The sequence below is a fragment of the Camellia sinensis genome, chromosome 2, assembly GCF_055761805.1.
Source record: "Camellia sinensis isolate YWXY chromosome 2, ASM5576180v1, whole genome shotgun sequence".
Taxonomy (NCBI): domain Eukaryota; kingdom Viridiplantae; phylum Streptophyta; class Magnoliopsida; order Ericales; family Theaceae; genus Camellia; species Camellia sinensis.
In genome coordinates, this window is record NC_138962.1 from 15049923 (window position 1) to 15070200 (window position 20278).

Here is a 20278-nt window from a genome sequence, read left to right on the forward strand (position 1 = left end):
CCATCCGAAAGTCCGACCGGACATCCAACCAGTCAACGACATTTTTTTTTTATAGCATTTTTTAAGAATTGTTTGGTTACTAAATTATCAATTTAATAAAAAAATAAAGACTAACAAACACAATAAGAAAATAATATTTTAATAAGAATAAGTTAGACTAGAGAGTTTGATACAGTAGGTGCTAAGAGCATCCTCATCAAGCTCTTCAAAATCATTTTTAGCTAATAAACTTAAAAAAATCAACTCCATCAAATTCACTTACAGCTCGTCAAAATTTATGTTTGCTACAGTATCTCACTACAAAAAGCGAAGTATTGTTCATCGCTAAATTAGTGTCATCCGATGTCAACCCGGAAGTCCGGCCTGTCAACTGGTCAACGGCAATTTTTTATTTTTTTTTCATTTTTTAAGAATTGTTTGGCTAGTAACTTATCAATTTAATAAAAAAAGAAAGACTATCAAACACAATAAGAAAACAATATTTTAATAAGAATAAGTTAAAATAGAGAGTTTAATGCAGTAGGAGAGGTGACTAGCTAAAATAGTAAAATAGCTTTAATTTGACTAAAAATTTGAAGAGGTTGGTGTGGATGTTCTAAGAGGTGACTAGGTAAAATAGTAAAATAGTTTTAATTTGACTAAAATTTTGAAGAGGTTGTTATGGATGCTCTAAGGGTTTGGCTTTCCTCCAATTCGTGATCAAGTTGGAGGATATTGTTGGGCCCATGAAGGCCCATCACAGATCCTGTTTTGAAAATCTGAACTGTTGAATGTGTAGAACTCGTCGAGTGCTATATACCTGTAAAAAATCATGGTGATCGGATGTTGATAGCTACGTGATCAAATCAGTTTTGTATAAATAAAAAAAATGAATGGTGAAAAAATAAACAATTGACAAAAATCTAATCCAATGAAATAACTATCGATATTCGATCAACGTGATTTTTTACAAGTATATAATACTCGACGATTTTTACACATTGAACGGTTCGAATTATCAAAACGGGACCCGTGGTGAGCCATCACAAGCTCAACAACACTCTCCAATCCGACTACAGATTGGAGGGAAGCCAATCCCTTTCCTTAACCCCACCCCAAAAAACAAATCAGTCAAAAAAGTCAAGTAATGTTAAGGATCCAAATATTTTATCAAATATCTCACGTGAATGTGAAATCCACATGAAACTCACATAATATATATTCCACATTTATATAAGACATTTAGTAGATGTTTGACATGCACTAAAACATTAAATATCAACATTAACATAGCACAGAAGAGATTGAGGTTGTTTTGGTCTTCTTACTACAAATAGGATCTAATGAAATAATTAAACAGAATATGAATTGTAGAGATGGCAATTGAACCCGGCCCGACGGGGACCCGACCCCCCGACCCCAAATTGAACGGTTATTCCCCGAAAAATACCGCCGACGGGCCGGGGATGGTATTAAAAAATGTATCCCCGGTGATGCTCGGGCCGGGGACGGGGATACATGTTTCAGTCCCGGACCGGACCCGACCCGACCCTGACCCCAATCCCCGCCCCGTATAAACCCCGATGTAAAATTACTATTTTACCCCTCATTATATATATGTGCGCATATAGGGTTTGGTTGAAGCTATCTACTCTCACTTTTACACACAAAGCACGCTGCTCTCTCTCTCTCTCTCTCTCTCTCTCTCTCTCTCTCTCTCTCTCTCTCTCTCCACCGTTGCCAAGTGGTTAGGGTTTCGCCTCCCCCTCTCTCTCTCTTTTACACAACGAACGACGGCTGATGCGATCCCGTCACTGTCGATCCTCCCTCACTGCTGCTCTCTCTTTCTCTCCGCCGTTGCCGCTCCTCCGTCACCGCAAATCTTCTGTCGCTGTTGGTCGTACCTCACCGCCGAGCATCCTCAGATCTGTTATTGTCCTATTAGTGATCTGTACAGAGTTTAATAGATTGTGTTAATAGAATGTATTTATTTATTTATTTATTTTGATCTGTACAGATTTTCTACAAATTGTGTTAATCTATCAGAGTTTAATAGATTGTGTTAATAGAATGTTTAATAGATTGTGTTAATAGAATGATCTGCTACTGATCTGTTATTGATATGTTATTGATCTGTTATAGATGTACAGATTTTAATAGATGTACAGATTTTCTACAAATTTTACTGAATGATTCTACAAAATGTCTGTAATTCGGGGATTTGGCGGGGTCGGGGATACCCAATCCCCGATCGGGGTCGGGAGTGGGGAGGCGATGGGGTCCTCGTCGGGGATCGGGGGCGGGGACAGGGAATTTCGCACTATCGGGGATCGGGGACGGGGAGTGTGGTCCCCTGCCCCGCCCCGCCCCGTTGCCATTCCTAATGAATTGGAAGGAATAAAACTTTTAAAAAAAGAATTTATCAAAAACACTCCCTTAAAAATTTAATGAAACTTGAAGGTTCAAAAATTCTTAGTTAAGATTTATGGAGTATAAATTTATAAATTAAAACTTGTGTAAATGCTCCATAAATAAAGTCATAAAGTTCATTTTTTTTCCTAATCAAAATATGAGTCTTTTCTTTTATTTTTTTGTAATTTTTATCGAAAAGCTAGTAATATTACCAAACAATGCCTTGTTCTTTACAAGAGCCAAAAAAAACAGGGGGATTTGGTGATAACCCCCTCACTATCTAATTTATCTTTCAAAATGACAAGAATTATATAAGTACTTTCAAAATCCCCTAATATTTTAAAACTTGTTTCTTTTACTATATTACCCTCATATCTATCAGCTCTCCTATTAAGCCATCTTCACTGTGTATTTCAGAGTAAAATTTTACTCTGTATAAAAGTAAAATTTTACTCTGAATAAAAGTAAAATTTTACACTCTGAAACTAAAAGTAAAATTTTACTCTGTATAAAAGTAAAATTTTACTCTTAAAAACTAGTAAAATGTTAAACTCTACACAAAAATAAAATTTTAATCTGTATAAAAGTAAAATTTTACTCTGAAAAATGAGTAAACTGTGAGACTCTGAAGCTAAAAGTAAAATTTTACTCTGTATAAAAGTAAAATTTTACTCTGAAAAACTAGTAAAATGTTAGACTCTACACAAAAGTAAAATTTTACTCTGTATAAAAGTAAAATCTTACTCTGAAAAACGAGTAAACTGTGAGACTCTTAAGCTAAAATTAAAATATTACTCTGCACAAAAGTAAAAAAACGAAGGCAGTGTTTGTGGCGGCTGAAGTGTTTGGCAATGACCACCTCTTGATAGTAAAATTTTACTGTCATTCTAACACCAGAGTAAAATTTTACTCTAATTCTCTCAAACAAAAAACAGAGCAATAGAACAAGAGTAAAATTTTACTCTTATTATCTGAAACAAAAAACAGAGCAAAATGAAATTAGATCAAAAACAACAAAAATAAATCAAAAAAAAAAAAAACAAACAAACAAACAAAAACAAAATAAATTAATCAACAAATCAACATATCTAATTGAGAAGAAAAACTTCTAAAACTCGATCAACAATCACAAATCTCAATGAAAAGAATACATGTGTTCAATAACACTCATACACACAAATATATATATATACATATATTCAAAACTAAGCAATCAATTCATTGCTCTTCGGAGTAATAGCGATCTATTCAGAGACGATCTGTTTCTCCTCGTAGACGATCTCCTTCGATTCCGGCACTAGAGGACAATTTTCCGACCCGTAGTTGATTTCGTTCCCGATGTTCTTGATGAATTCATCGTAGAGATCGATTTCGACATTGTTGATCGCCAGAGTTTCACCTAATAACTGACCGGACTTGGCTAGGAGAGTGATGACGATGACGCCGGCGGCGTTGGCGAGGTCTGAAGCTTCCAGATCTGAAGCTTGAAGGAGTTAGAGAAGGGAGAGAGGGAGGAGAAAGACACAGAAAGTGGGGAGAGAGTGGGTGGAGAATGTGAGAAAATTTAATTAAGGGTATAAGGGCATGTTTGATTGGGTGGGTTAGAGTATGGGATTGGGATTATTAATCTGTGGGCCCAATTATCCTATGTTTGTTTTAACATTTTGGTTTAGGATAATTAATCCAATGGATAATTAATCCAACAAATTTGTAGGATTATTAGTAATGGGGTAGGGGTGGGATTATTAATCCAATGGATATTAATCTAATTGGATAGTGAATACCACACTAATTTAATAGGATTATTAATACTTCACTATTAGTTTTGTGAATCAAACATGACCTAATAGTCTAATAAAATATTTAAATAATAAATTTTATCATTTATGCAAAATTTTATAATTATGAGAGAGTTTAGAAAGTATAATTTTTTTTTCAAAAATGCTAGAGGTCCCAAAAACTCTACCAAAAGTTTTACCAAATGTCTCACATGAGTGTGGGACCCACATTGTGTGAATCCCACACCCATGTAAGACATTTGGTAAAACTTTTAATAGAATATTTGGAGTATCTAGCATTACTCTTTTTTTTTTAGTCCTTTTAACAATAAAAGGAAGGTAAAAAGGGTTAGCCAAATTTCCCAAAAAAACACGTCTAATAATGTGATTTATTATCTTGTCTTAGTTATTGATATAAGTTCATTTATAAATTATAGCGAAGAGAAGTAGAAACAAGAGAAATTGTATTTTAAGTGTCCTCCTTAAAAGAAGGAAGCTCCTCCCCAGTCTTCCTCTTGCAGTCCATCGTAACCAAAAGAAATTGATTTTTTTTTATATAAACAAAATGCTGTACAAATCAACAATTCTTACTAACCGATATATCATGCAAAATACACAAAACTCGAACTCAAATAATTCTCCATGTTTTGGAGGCATGTCATTCATTTGTTTCAAATTGAATTTACTTACCCAAATATTTTGGAGACATTACTCATATTTTTGACATCACCAAAACTACTGCACTTTCAAAACATATTTCTGCCAATAGAAGTACAAACATATCAAGCTTGACCGACACCAGCCAGACCAAGCTTGCTACATCCACCGTGCGTTTCAATGAACTTGAGGAAAGCAACTTTTTGTATTGAAAGAAGTGTTTCAAAGTTGTAAATCACTAAGCAACACCTCAAACAAATATTTATTCAACTAGAAAGGAACTTGAAGTATTGCAGTAAGCTTGCACCTCCGTCAAAAAATATAATAATAAAAAAAATTTGAAAAAACACAGCAGTAAGCTTCTACTTTAATAGCTAGAGGGGCTACTTGTAAGTTCAAAGAAAAAAGGAAAAGAGAAGAAATCTATATTTTATTTTTCCTCAAGGCGCCGCAGCACTGACTCTGCAAAGTTTTCTTGCCTGCATATACAAATGTACCAAAGAACTGAGTGATGTTTTCATACTTTTTTTTTCTTCTTAATATTACATATCAGTTCGCCAACCTAACACATGAAAGAGAACAAAATGCAAGTAGTTACATAGAAATCCTATATTAGGTGACAAAATTTTGTTTGCAGAATAGTTCACAATTATTCATCCAAACCTAAAGGAAAAATAATATTATTTTATGTAGAGACAAAAACATGGAATACCAAGGCGATTCAGATCATTAATGTCATTACTGAAGCTCAATGAAAATAAAAAAATCTCATAAAGGACTGACAACATAATCATAGCAACTATGCAACCAATTACGCATAAATGTTCAAATCTGTGAGAGCACCGCCTTTCACTAACCAGGAGTAAAAGCTTGGAACAAGGCCATACATAAATCCTAAAATGAATAGGCAATGAAATCTCTCAAATGAGTAATGAAGTAAACAAAGCCAAGAAAATGCTACAAATATGACAATCAAGTAAATCAAAAAGAATATCACCATGCTTGGCAGGGCAGCACAACTAATCTCACTCAGGTTATGGACTTGGATCGATCTAAGATAACCTATGTACAACTGGCTTAATGAACTTCTTACAACATAACCACTAAACCAGAATTCCTACTTGCTTAGCTCAGAGTAGACATGGATGAAACCAAGATGGGATAAGTTGCGATCATGTTCAACTGGCTATAGCCTATAGGTGATACTTTGAGGATGTACACAGTCAACTTATGCTGTGTCAACGGCCATCTCTGAGAACCATACTAACAGCATAATACAAGGTTTAATCCACAGTCCAACTCATAAAACTTGAATAGACAATTAGACCAAAACAATTGCATGTGCTCAACATAAACAGTAATTAGATGATCAACTTACTTGCTCTCCCTATGCTTGGGGCTAGGGCGAGAGTACTTCAAATATCCATCCCAAGGAACCTTTTTGAGACCTGCTCGAACTGAAATAATGTCCCTGACCCTGTACAGGAGCAGCCACATTGAAAAGCTAATCCTTATTGAAGATAGTTCTAAGATACATACCTTTAGTTTCTCCAATATCAACATTTATTTGACACAATTGAGGAAAAGATAACTCACCTCTCTGCAAATTCAATGGCCGTTTCTCCAGGCTTTAGACTTTGAGGCTCCAAGTACCACACATCACAAACAACAGCCCACGAAGTCATAAGCTGCAGTAAATGCATTGTGAAGGATTGCCTGCAAATAAGACATGTAATCAAGGTGTAAAACATCATAAGATCATATCTGGATTTTAATGCAAGTAACAGGTAAAGCTTCAATTCACCCAGACTTTTTTTTTTTTTTTTGGTCTTTAAAGTTTAATTCACCAAGGCTAAAACCCATGACAAGAAAGCTAATTTTGCAATTGTCTTTCCCACAAATCAAGATCATGCATACAAGGTTGCTATATCACGAATAACTTAAAACAAAAATATCTGTCCCACGTTCGATACATTAGGATCCACTAACCATCTTCAAAATTTAAAATATGGGTCAAATATTATCACTGTTTTGCTACACGTAATATGCTGATACGATACAACTAATAAGTGATTCCAATACCTCTAACTTTCACAAAACACGTATAAAAGACAGATATTGAAAGTAATTGTTCACAGTACCTAAAACAGCCCCCAAACAACCCCTATAATCTAGTGTTTTTATTCTCCAAACAACCCCTATATCAGTTTCAAAGGTTTTGTTGTCTGCCACAAAATCCTATTTTTCTACTGCATCATATCAATTTTAGGCTCAGTACTAGTATGAGAGTGTTTCATCACAATTGTCTCACGTCATAGACAACACTAGCCTTGAAATATAGATGAACAAATTTGAGTAAACCCAATCAACATAGCCATGTCCCATTACTAGAAAGTAGGTGTACTGTTTCCTTCTGAGTAATATAAAAGCATTAAACAACAAAGTCTAGTGATTTGCAATGTGGAAATAAAACTTAGATCACTGGAAAATAAAACAATAATCAAATGTGTTAAGCAAGCATTTTTAGTGCATGCATAACGGCAACACACTGCTTGTCCCACTAATGCAGAGTAACATAAAAATTAGAATTATCAACGAGCTCTTACTTTCTACTGTTCCAAAAGGCATCCACAAAAATTTTGTTATACTTGATTGCGATTGGGCAAACAGTGCAGCCAAGTTCAAAGGCGCCCTAAACATAGCAGAAACTGTATGAGTTAAAGAAGTAACCACTGTCAAGAACTTAAAAAAAAACAAAAACAAAAACAAAAATTTCAATTCTCCCATTTCTATGACAACAATTTATCTTCTATCTATCATATATATTGCAGAGATTCTTCAATTGTATGTACTGAATAGATTCTGCAATGGTTAATCATAACTGTTACCTTTTTGAACATAACAGTGTAGTGGTTATTTACACAGGTTCCTTCAGGGAATATAAGAAGGGGATTATTATCAGCCCCCTGAACATGGTCCCTTAACCTGTAAAGGAAACCCAGATTTTCAAGACACAGAAAATATGTTACAATGTATTAATTTTTGCCCTTTCCACCAAAACATACTTTCTTGCCACGGTTTCACGATCCTTTGCCTCTGACCGATTGAACCAGATGCATCCTACACTCTCCAAAATGGTGCTTTGCAACAGTCCTGTACAAACAGAAAAGAAGAAATAATATCATTACATGGTGGTGCCTAGCCACATTTTTACATGAAGCCAATGTTTTACTGTGCCTCCATTCTAAAATGCCAATTCTCCTATTCTTGAAAATAGATCTAAAAAGGTAACAAAAAACAATCCCAAACAAGCAAAAACATCTGCCACTCCCACAAGGTAACCAGCTGCACCAAAAAATGATGGGAAGTGTTCTTTTTGATGGTTTATGAGAAAAAATAACATGAGATGACGATTGACAAGAATATAAGTTCATGAAGAGGATAACTTGCAAGTTGCAAGGATGAAAATGTTGGTACGTAAAATGCAACCAAATTTTCAGGGCACTTCAATATATTTCTTATTAGGGCATGTAAAATGCAGAAACAAGATACATCAGCAAAGAATGCTTCACCATCATTGAATTCTACAAATATTTGGTGTGCTCTTGCTCTAGACACTTACCAACCCATCCAGGATGCTTCTGCATAATAACAGCAAATGCAGTCATCTGCTCTAAGATAATGAAATCAATCATTGAAGTATGATTGCACACAAAAACCTGCACACATCATAGCAATGGAAGTTCAGACATATATATAATATATTTAAGCACATGAAGGTTGATTTATTATACTAACATTTGAAGAACTTTGGGGAAACACCAAAAAGAAAAAATAATTCACAGATACCTGCTTAGGCCTCATGCTAGGTCGTGGTCCATGGTACTTGACAACCCCAGTCCAAGATGCAACAAAAAAGCTGCAAATTAACTCCACCAGACACCTCTGAAAAGAAAATAATGAAAGCAATATATGCTTGTCTGGTCTAATGAAAAGGGATACTCAAATTCTCATTTTAAAAACAATAATAACAAGAGAGGACAAGATGCCACAATTCACAGTATTTCAATAGAGAAATACATCTCAAACTAAACTGGGATTAGAGAAGATGCCACTTAATGCAGTGATTGCAATCATTGCATTTAATTGATCAATAAACTCCGATTACACAACTTATTGTTTTTTTCATTATGTATGTAAATCACATTAAATGGAAAATAAAAGAAGCAGAGTAGAAGTAAAAGAGAATCAGTCAAATCCAAGTGAATTCACGGATTTGACTCTATTTTTTGCTCTCAATTCGCCAATTCGCAAATCAGAGCACTATGAATGGTAGGGGCAAGTGATGCAACAATGGCTATTACAAATTGCAGATCTAACAAGAAATAAAGTCAGTGTAAATCTAAGAAGTCATATGTTAGCTGTGATATGGCGGTGCATGCATGCGCATTCACATATCAATACATGCCGCAGTATCATTGACATTTCAGAATTTTCTAATGCCCATAGTTCAAATTATCCTCAAAATTCACTAAGGTCTTTCAACAATGCATAATAATTGACATGTCAATACACAGATCAACAACTTCAAAACATAACCATCGGGCCATAAAAATAATCAAAACCAGACCTTTAAGTGCCTACTCTAACAATAGTGCATGTACAAATAGACAAGAAACAATAGCAAAGAGCCTCAAGTAAACTAGCAATCAACCATACCTCCAGCTTTTTCCTCAACTTATCATGCCCTTTCAATAGGACATGCACTGGAAAGTATGCTGCAAGAAATACTATCCATCCTATTGTCAATACTAGAACCCTGCATAATCAAATGAGATGCATCAAATATCTAGAAAGTAACATTCATAGCAAGCATTAATTTGAAGACCCATAAAATAAAAGCAATCACATAATAACTCCCCAAACAGCTGTTCTGTGAAAACAATGTTAAACTAGAAAAACAAGTCATTCCTTTTGGATGACTCAACTGATTCCCCTAAACTTACGTAATTACATCAAGTCACCAAGATATGCAGAATCATTGCATCAAATTAAAAACAATAAATATAAATAAATAAATAGGGCATTTGACAATTTAAAAGTGTTCATGCTTCTTAGCACTACATTTGTAGATATGCACACTATAATAGAAAGTTATATTCACATGGAATAAGTATTAATTGAACCTTGAACCAAAAAGAAACAAAACCAAAAAACATCCAAAATGTCTCCTCAAAATTTATTTTGCTTTCTTTTTTTCTTCATGCTCTAAATAAAAAAAGGAATTGTCATTCAACAGTATAAAAGGCTTACCTCATTGGGAAAAGGATCAGATATCTAACTACCACCCCCAAACACCAGAGCGGAAACAAATACACATTCCAGTTCCAAGGTTCTGGAGGAATTGACTTGAAACAACGTGTGAAAGAGTCCTGCTCATAATTGAATGAAATTAGTGGGGTCAAAATGGAAAATATTTCACTGTTAACATATCAATATAGATACCATTTTTCAACAAAGTAATGTGTCAAAAACCAAAGGAGAAGCATAAGTACACTAATACCACAAAAAACAAAACAAAAACAAAAAAAAAGAAAGAAAGAAAGAAAAAAATATCCAAATAGCATGAAAGACCCTCTTTCTTGATGTATTGAGGATGCGGTTATCTAATGTACCAAGAATGGAATGAATTATTGCATAACTCGAGCTAATTTGGGACTCAAGTTGCAAACAAGATCATCGTGAGTAACTTGCATAAGAATGTCAAATTTGCTAAGCAATTTGCGTGTAAAGCATAGATAATCCACGTTTCCCCTGCTTTCCAACGCGAATCTTATGGGGATAGTTGTCAGAAATTTTATTCTTGCTTACCATTTTCATATTCAACTCATCATCTTTTTAAAGCTGTGACTTGATTTTCATGGTCGTCCAAATATTTAAGAATGCTCTGATGAAAATGACATAAATTTCCCATCTGATGCATGCAACGCTCACAGTGATTATATCAAAAACCAACTCCAAAATAAATAAATATATATATGATCTGCTATAAAGAAGGCCACTACAATGTCACTTAGAATCCAGCATGGTGCTATGCTAATCTTGAATGATGCAAACTTATGCAACTAAGTATTTCATAGTGTTCAGCGCGTTGACATATCCCTCGATAGTGGATTGTAACACCCATGCTGCATTGTCCAGTTTTATGAAAAAGTCCCACATTAGTACAGAATATGTAAACTTATCTCAAACTAATGCAATCTAAATTTAAGGAACCAGGGTATTGGGAAAGGGGCGAAATATTCTTTAAAAATAAGAAAAGAATGGCCACAGAGTACATGGGTCACTGATATTATTAGGTATGTGCTTGCCTAACAAGCCTCTACCTCCTTGGGCAGGCCTTGAACCAAAGTCCATCATTCTCTTTCTCTGTCTCTCTCTGAAATTTTCACCTCAAATTGCATAATCAACAACAGTAGCAAAAAAATTGTCAGCTGGAGAAAAGCTTCTCTTCATCATTCATTAGTTCTTTCAGCTTAACATAAGCAGGCATAAAAAGCAAAATGCAGTGATTAGATTTGTTAAATCTCTTTGTATGTATATAATATACATATAGTAAGACCACCAAAGTATTACACTTAACACTCATTTTCACTTCTTTATCTCATCTTACATCTATGAATTCCCATCACTTTTTTTTTTTTTTTTGATAAATAATCCTTCTCCGTAATGTACCATGTCATCTCTCACTTTTAAATGGTGCCGCCATTCCTAAAGTTGCAAAAATAACCTGTCCCCACCCCACCCCTGCCCAGCTACCTCCCTGTTTAATTCACCTTGATTTAATGGGCAGGGCACTACAAAACCGTCTCCTCCCCGTTGTCATCCCTAAGATGATACATGGACAAGAAATACAAAGAGTGGCTGGCGAACTTGAAAAAAAAAAATATCCCAGACCACAATTTTACGAGGTAATATGACATCCATAAAGTTCTATGAAATGATTTCATCTGAATAACCCAATATAATATCGCAGTAAAATGGGAAAAAGTTTTGTTAACATGCAGCCTGAAATTCTAAGTTGAAACCATACTCCTGTAGACTCTGCTAGAACCAATTTGAATAACATGATTATACAAATAGACAAAAAAGCAACTGATAAAATTTGCTAGACAATCATTAAGGCATTTGTTAGTACTTGAAAACACTTAGAAGCTAATCATAATTATTCTTATATAGCAACCGAAAAATAAACTACAAGCACATGACACGATTGCAAATGATGACAATTACATGATTTGAAATGCTAAACACAAAAACCAAATGGAGGGCTACAAATAGAGTATAATCAAAGAGAAAAGGAAAAAATAACAATAAAAAATCGCAAGTAGGTCAGAAGAAAAGAAAAGAGAAGGAATTATTATATGGAATTATTATACCTATAAAAAATAATTAAAAAAGAGAATTGTGTCAAAGACAGCAACAACAACAACAAGAGAAAGAGAAATTAAACTAACATCAACAATGGCACCAGCTGCCTCCGTCAGAGTTGGTGAGATGTCAAGTAGATCACGCCTGAGCAAATTTGTTCAGAGAATTAATTTACAGAAAAATATATGCCCACACACTCAGAGACATACACAGAGAGAGAGAGAGAGAGAGAGAGAGAGAGATTACAGGCGAAGCTTGCCATGAGGTTCTTGAATGGAACCAGAGGGGAGATAATCTTCGATGTTTGGTCGATCCAAGTCCAATTCAGAGCTTGATTTGTTTAGTTTACTCATCTTCAGCCTCCCTATATCTCTGTGGCTCTCAACTGCTACCGAGAGAGAGAGAGAGAGAGAGAACAAAATGTTAGTAAGTGTTCTTCCATAAGGTAATCTTGAAGCACTATGCTTTCTAACTAAAACAACAGCTGTACCCACAAAACATGAGTACACGATTTTGTATTTCAAAAAAAAGGAAGAAAAAATAAAAAAAGAACCACGAAAGGAAACATCACTGTGAATGACAGTTTAAACCCCTTCCCTACAAACAAATTTATGATTAAGTACCATCAAAATTAAAATTAATCCTCAACCATGCCCCAGCACAATGCAACTTCCCCAAGACTAGCTCTACAAAAAAAAAAAAAAGTTTTCTAGAGAAGAACTCACAAACAAAATCCAAATATTCATACAAAGCTCAGAGCAAAATAAAGCAAACAGAACAACAACAGAGGTGCAAGATCTAGAAGAACTCTCTAATTCATCTCCAATAAACTTCAATTGCAATTTGCATGTGATCACATAAATACATATTTTCATTACCAAAACACAAAAATGATAAATACCCATTGTTGGAATACAAACACAATACCCACATACTTCATTTTTTGTGAGAAATTGCAAATGAATCCAGCTGACCAAGATTGATTGTCACGAAAAACATAAATAAATAAAAGAAATCCCCAAATTACGACTAACGAAAACATTTGCAAATCCCCAACCTATATATGCAATTTTAAATCTAGTTCAGTGGGAGTGTAAGGATTAAAGCCTCCATATAATCTAATTTTAGGGTTTTGGGTTAAAGAAAATCTAAAAAAAAAAAGCGAAATCTTTGGAAGAAGATAGATGGAAAAGGTTGAGACATGAACATACATACCTTGAGAGGTTGTTTCTTATTCGGCCTCCGGCGTCGACGGCTTCAATTCCGATCACAGAGAGCGGGCTCTGTGACTGTGAGAAAGATTTCTCTGTTCCTCTGCCTTCGACAAATGTTCCGCTCGCGCAATCGAACGCAAATTAAGCCAAGAACACTCAAAAAAATTAAAAAAAAAATGATATCTAAACAAATAAAATTAATTTTCGAATTTTAGATACATTTAATTTAATTTAATGTATTATTATAAAATGTATTTTGAATAATAATTTAATTTAATGTATATTAGAATTTTAATTGATGTATTTACCAGCTTCTATGTGAATTATTTTGAGATGATATTTTTTATTATGAAAAATATTCAATAAGTCTTTTTTTAATAATTTTTTATTTATAACATTGTGTTCAAATATTTTATTCATGTTTTATTGTGACTCAATTGAAATTTCATTAGAAAATTGTGATTTATAATAAATTTTCCTTACTAATCTTTTTAGTCGTCTTGCTGATGAAAAAATTCCTCAATTCTTACATGCACCCTAGGTCTTTTATAATCATTTGGTATGGTTTTGTTTCTAAATATATATATATATATATTCAATTTGTAAACATATAGTATAGTTTTCATGTTATTTTTTAGATAAAAACTAAGGTTTGGTTTGGCAAAAAAAAAAAAATTCAAAATCAAAAAGTCACTATCTTATTTAAGTCACGTCATCTTATTTAAGTCACATCATCTCTTTATCACATCACTTCAAACTCAACTCACACTCAACTCATATTTCATAAAAAGTCAAAAAATATACTTATTTAGTTTATCTCAAACAACCCCTAAAAGCAATACCAAACATGCCAAAAAAAATTTGATACAAACTAAACTTTTTATGCCCATGAGAGATCCACATAAATAACTGTAGCCCAAACATCGCCAAAAATTAGTTTATCCTAATAGTGATATTACATGTACCAATTAGTATACTAATTAATATACCAACACTATTTATGACATTATTGTTGACCACACTCATTATACAAAGGCTCCGTTTGAGAAGTTGGTTGGCTTTTTGACTTTTTTAAGTTATTTTAGCCTAGGACTAAAAAATCTCGTTTGGAAAGGTTTTTGGTTTTTTTGGCTTTTTTGACATTTTTGTGAGAGAAAGAATGTAATGATTATAGGTTGGATGCGATGTTTTGTCTTATTAGGCTAAAAAATCTATTTTGTTTTTTGTGACTATTTTAGCCAAAAAATCTCAAAAGTTGGCTTCCTAAACGAAGCCAAATTATAAATATCAAAAACATCTTAAATTATATCAAATTATCAATTGATGCATTAATTAATATACAAATTGAAGCATGTAACATTATTCTTATCCTAATCAAAATAGCTGACAACATTAATCACTTTACTGTTGTAGTTAGCCAACTACATTGAATTTGTGTATGAAAGCAGGTCAGGAATTAGAACAACCACCACACTCACCATAATTGACTTCCCTCTCACAGTCGCTTTCCATTGAAAGGATTTAACAAAAACAAAATTAATAATAATAGAAAATTTTATCTTGTTACTTATTTAAATGATTAAAGAGTTAAGATAACATAAATTAAAAAAAAAGAGTATTTACGTACAAGTTATAATTAAAAACTTATACTTCATATAAGTCTTAACTAAAACTTTTTTTTGACGGTTAAGCCTCATTAAATGCTATTTTAAAAAGATGATTATAATCAGTTTTTTGATTAAAAGCTGCTTATAAGTAGTTTTTTTGTGAGAAAAAAAGTGGGTTATAATCCGGGAAGTGGATTATAGCCCACTTCCCAAAAGAGGCCTAAGTTTTTAATAGTAAAAATTGTCTTTCAAATAATTATTATTTATTATTTATGATTATCTATAAATGAACATGATGATTTGACATTTATTTTGATTTTCAAAACTTTAAAATATCAACTTTAAAATTGAAAAAAACTAATATATATATATATATATATGTGTGTGTGAAAAAAAAATTAAAAAATTGAAAAAATTGAATTATTTTTTGTGCAAAACTAAAAATTTTGTATCTATAAAGGAGCATGACGATAAAACATTTATTTGCAAAATTGAAAAAAAAAATGATAATGTTCTCGATTTTAAAACTGAAAAAAAAAAACTATTAATGTTCTCAGTTTTATTTGAATAGTTGAATCAAACCAATAAGTAGAAAGGCATAAACGTTTAATCTCATGTCCTTTTTTTTTATCAGTCAGTGAAACAATTTTTTGGAATATTACCTGCAAAATTTATAATATTATTAGTTTTAAAAATTGAAAAAAAATTAATAATATTATCAATTTTACTAAATAGAACTTATTGGTTCAAAAAATCTTAAATAGAACTCGAATTACTATAACATTTATAAATAAGATTTTAAAATAATTAACTCTTTAGAAAATAGTGAGTAAGATAAATTTCTTAAAGCTTACCTTTCATTTCTCACCAAAATTGATGAAATTTGATAAATTACCGTTTATAAATATTTTTGCAATATCTAAATTATGCCTTCAAATATAAAGCAAATATAAAAACGACATATGTTTTTATTTAGATTGATATGCAATTGTCATAACAATTGCAAACTATACTGTTTCACATATTATATTATAACAATCTTTCATTTTTATTTTTACTTTTGAGGCCCAAAGCCGTAAATAGCGAGCAACATCCGGGGGTCACGAAGCCCAATGAAACCTCTATATGAAAAAATGAAACAAGGCCAGCCCTGAAGAACAGACAAGTCCAAAACAAAAACAAAAACACAAACACAAACACAAAAACAAAACAAACTTGTTTGGTTTTGATTTTGATTTTCAAAAAATATTTTTCAGAATATTTTATTTTATTTTTTTATTTTTTATTTTCTTGTTTTCAATGAATTTTTTTAATATTTTAAGAAATTTTTTAAATTTTTAGACACATCTAACATAAATACACTGAAAAAAATATTTATGAAAAAAATCTTTAAAATATTCACTAAATACCAAAAACATATTTTAAAAAAATATACAAAAATTCAGCACATTTTTCATATTTTTGTATATTTATTAATTTTTTAAAATATTTTACTATTTAGTTACATCTAGGTAAGGTTCATCTAAAAAAATAAAAAAAAATATTTAAAATTTTTAAAATATTCACTAAAAATAAAAAAAATACGAAAAATAAAAAAACTCAATATTTAAAAAATTGAAACTAAACGCACCAAACACTATTTTAATGAATGGATGTATCACTGATGGTAGTGTATGATGATGATGAGATGCTATAAAATAAGCATTACACCTAATAGTTAATTAAAAAATATATATATATTTAATCTTTTGCAAATCACATGATTTTTCTTCTTATGTGGGCCTTTGTTTTGGTTTCACATGAGGTGTTGCCTAGCTGATGCAAACTTTAGGTTTTTTGTTTTTGTTTTTTTGTGGTGAGCTTAGTTGGGTTCACCTGTTTGTGTCGGATTGTCTAGTTCCAAATAAAAACTTTTGAGCTTAAATTTACAAATCTAACCACAAGCCAAGCAAAATAAATTAATTAAATAAGCAAAAAAAAAATATTATGCCAAACCTTTATACAAAATAATGTGATGAAATTTATTTCAATCACTTGAAAGGTAAAAATAAAAAATAAAAAATAAAAAAGTATAGTATGTAATTTCACAAAATGTCTTTACTATTGAGTGTGATTGATAATTGTGCTGAGATCTATTTCTCATAAGAAAAATGCCTCATACACCCACTGGGGGTCGACCCCCAGTGAGGTGGCACTCCATTATTGGCCAAAAAAAAAACTATTTTTTTTTTTTTTTTTTTTTTAAGTTTCAACCACTGGGGGTGCGACCCCCACTGGGGGTATGCAGCACTGCTGTTCTCACAATATAGAGTAATTGATAATTTCATATGAATTTTCAAATCATTGTAAGAAAGATAATCAAAGAGATCTACCCCTACCAAAAATTTTCGACCATAAAGAGCTCCTAGGGTAAAATCATAACAGATGCTTTTCTAAGTTAGATTATGAGATAGAAATCTAGTAATGGTACCCCATCATTCATACATTTTTTCTTTTCACTTGTCATTTTTATATTACCATTTGTCATCATTCCTCAGAAAATACTTTCTTTGATATGATCATGTCATCATTCCAACACTTACAAATCTCTACGTAGCATTACTCATAGCATAACACTGATCACGTTTGATCGGCGAAATAATTGACTCCATCGTCTATTATAATCGCATTTTATTCCAATATTCTTTGTCCGAGATATTTGTCCTTCTCATCTTGACAAGTCCAGTTGGCCCATCCCATCCCATACTAGTTGGGCCTTTGTCAAAGGCCAACTCATCATATTTTTCCAAGCAATCTTATAATTTTTTTTCTTGTATACATTTTTAGAATGAAAAGTATTACTTGCACATAATTTGTTGCTAAAATGATGTGCTGGTCCTTTTAATGAGCACTCAAATTTTAAACAATAAGTCACAATGTCATTATATTATTTTATATAAAATATATTTATATATTTGTTTGTATATTATTTTTTTATAGTTTCTGGTAAGCTACTTGACATTTAGAATCCAATGACAACATTGTCTTAAATCCAGCGCAATTTACTATAATATATATCTTATAGGAAAAAGACTAAGACCTCCAGTCGGGTGACCCCCCACCACCTTTACTATTTTTTGATTGGTCTAAAAATTATTATTATTATTTTTTCTTTTTTGGCCTTGGTCTCATAGCCCTCCACGTGAAAGTGGGGGTGCTGGGGTCACCCCCCACTACCACTGCCACTGGGAGTCCCCAGCACTGTCATATCTTATATATATGAGCTATTTAACTGCTTGAGATTTATCTTCTTTTTTTTTATCCTTTCATTTTGAATAATTTACTAATTGTAACCTATATGTTGAGTGAAGATTTTTCGTAATTACGAAAACATTCTTAGTCAATTATGTAATTGATTTTTTCATAATCACATAAATATTCTTGGTCAATTATAAAACAAGTTTTTTCGTAATTACGCAAACATTCTTAGTCAATTATAAAATATAAATCTTTTATTTTTTAACAAATTACAAATACACCCATAAGGTTTGTTTAAAATATAAATCGGTCCTATAATACTATAAATTACAATTATCGTTTGTTATAAATTTCAATTTAACACAATACTTATGGGGAAAAAAATTATTCTCCTCTACAATAATGAATTGTCAAAATTGTTTAGTCTAATAGTTCAAAATGAGAGATTTTTTTAAGTTAATTTATAGAATGATCATTTCCTTATAAAAGTACTTTTTTCATCATATATGATAATGAACATTTTAATTGATCATTTCATTCTACTTTTATTATAGTAAACTGAACAATATTGATGAAACTCACAACATCGAATAAGTATTGAATAACAAAATGAACTAAGCCAAAAGACACTTATACAAAACAAAGCAAAAACAAAAAAAGAGTATTAAATATGTAGTTTGGTGACTATTTGAAGTTGATAAGAATTTAGACAATAGCATAAGTGGTCATGCACAAACACTTGAGTGTTAAAAGTATAATTATATTAAAAGTATAAGACTTATTATATTTTTTTAATTTTTTATTATTTATAATAAAATTTATGTAATTCTATCATATATAATGATTTATTCTATTCAATTTCATAAAATAATATTCTTATTATTAAAAAATTATCAAAATATAAAACTTAAATAGACTTTAATAATAGTTTGTGTCTTGTACGTACCTTTTTAAACTAGTATCTATATATATACGTATGTTGAGCAATCAGCCATTGAGCTACATGAGGGTCTTGTTAATCGGGACTTGTATTATTCTAATGTAAACAGTTCAAACATGAGAGTTTGGGTTAAATACTAAAACCAGGCTGTACTGTACATATTGATTATTGGATCATAGATCATATGTTGGGTTTGTTTTCAGAGATAGAATAGAAGAGATTCATAATAAGAGGATTAATAGTAAAGAGATTAATAATGAGGAGATTAAGTCAAATTGTATTTGTTTTGATGATAATTGTTAGTGTAGGGATTGTTAAATTATTTTTATATAAAATAAATATAAAATAATAAAATAAGTAAAAAAATACAAAAATATTAAACATTAATGTTTTACAAAAAAAGGCCCAACATGTAAAAAAAAAATTAACAATAAATAAAAAAATTTCAGAAAAAATAAAACAAATAAAATAATGATTTTTATTTAACAAAAAATACAAAAATTAAACATTAATGTTAAAAAAAATGCCAAACATGTAAAAAAATTTAAAAAATAAAAAATTTCTAATCCGACAAACTATTTTTCTAATACCAAGTTCTGGAGGCCCATCTAAATCCCCTCCCCAAGGGAATTCATAATCTGGAGCTCACTATCAATCCCCTCACCATCTCTTAAAACAAACACAATATTAGTAAGTCTCACCTCACTATCAATCATAATCCCTCTTCTAACTTTTCAAACAAACAGAACCTACAGGATTAATTTAATTAGATATATATTTTTTAAAATTGAAATACAATTTATATCTACTCTACTCGTAAGAATATGGTAAACCACATAGAAGCAAGACAGGTGACTCCACAACGGTAGAAATTTTTAGGGCGTGATAATATTTGTTTTCATTTATTATCTTCCATAACGTTTGAAAGTAATACAATAAATATTACAAGTTTGACATGGTATACTGATATATTTTTTAGTTTCACAATATATGAACACATATATAATCAAATATAAAAAATAT

At 31.6% G+C, this 20278-nt stretch overlaps 1 protein-coding gene across 2 annotated transcripts; it reads right to left on the reverse strand.

Moving 5' to 3' along the window:
• Positions 1 to 5012: 5012 nt before the first annotated feature.
• LOC114281489 (glycerol-3-phosphate acyltransferase 9) lies at positions 5013 to 13992 on the reverse strand. 2 transcript variants are annotated; one of them, XM_082913784.1, is made up of 13 exons: positions 13473 to 13992; positions 12504 to 12642; positions 12344 to 12401; positions 10140 to 10258; positions 9546 to 9645; positions 8676 to 8771; positions 8449 to 8545; positions 7892 to 7979; positions 7715 to 7811; positions 7433 to 7518; positions 6423 to 6542; positions 6205 to 6303; positions 5013 to 5305 (listed from the first exon to the last, which is right to left on the reverse strand). In XM_082913784.1, exons 2-13 carry the CDS (start codon positions 12608 to 12610, stop codon positions 5257 to 5259), a joined length of 1116 nt encoding a protein of 371 aa, XP_082769910.1. In that variant the 5' UTR covers positions 12611 to 12642; positions 13473 to 13992; the 3' UTR covers positions 5013 to 5256. The 2 variants fall into 2 exon arrangements, with proteins under 2 accessions (XP_082769910.1, XP_082769911.1); XM_082913785.1 differs by having other exon boundaries at positions 12504 to 12645; positions 13473 to 13906.
• Positions 13993 to 20278: the final 6286 nt, after the last annotated feature.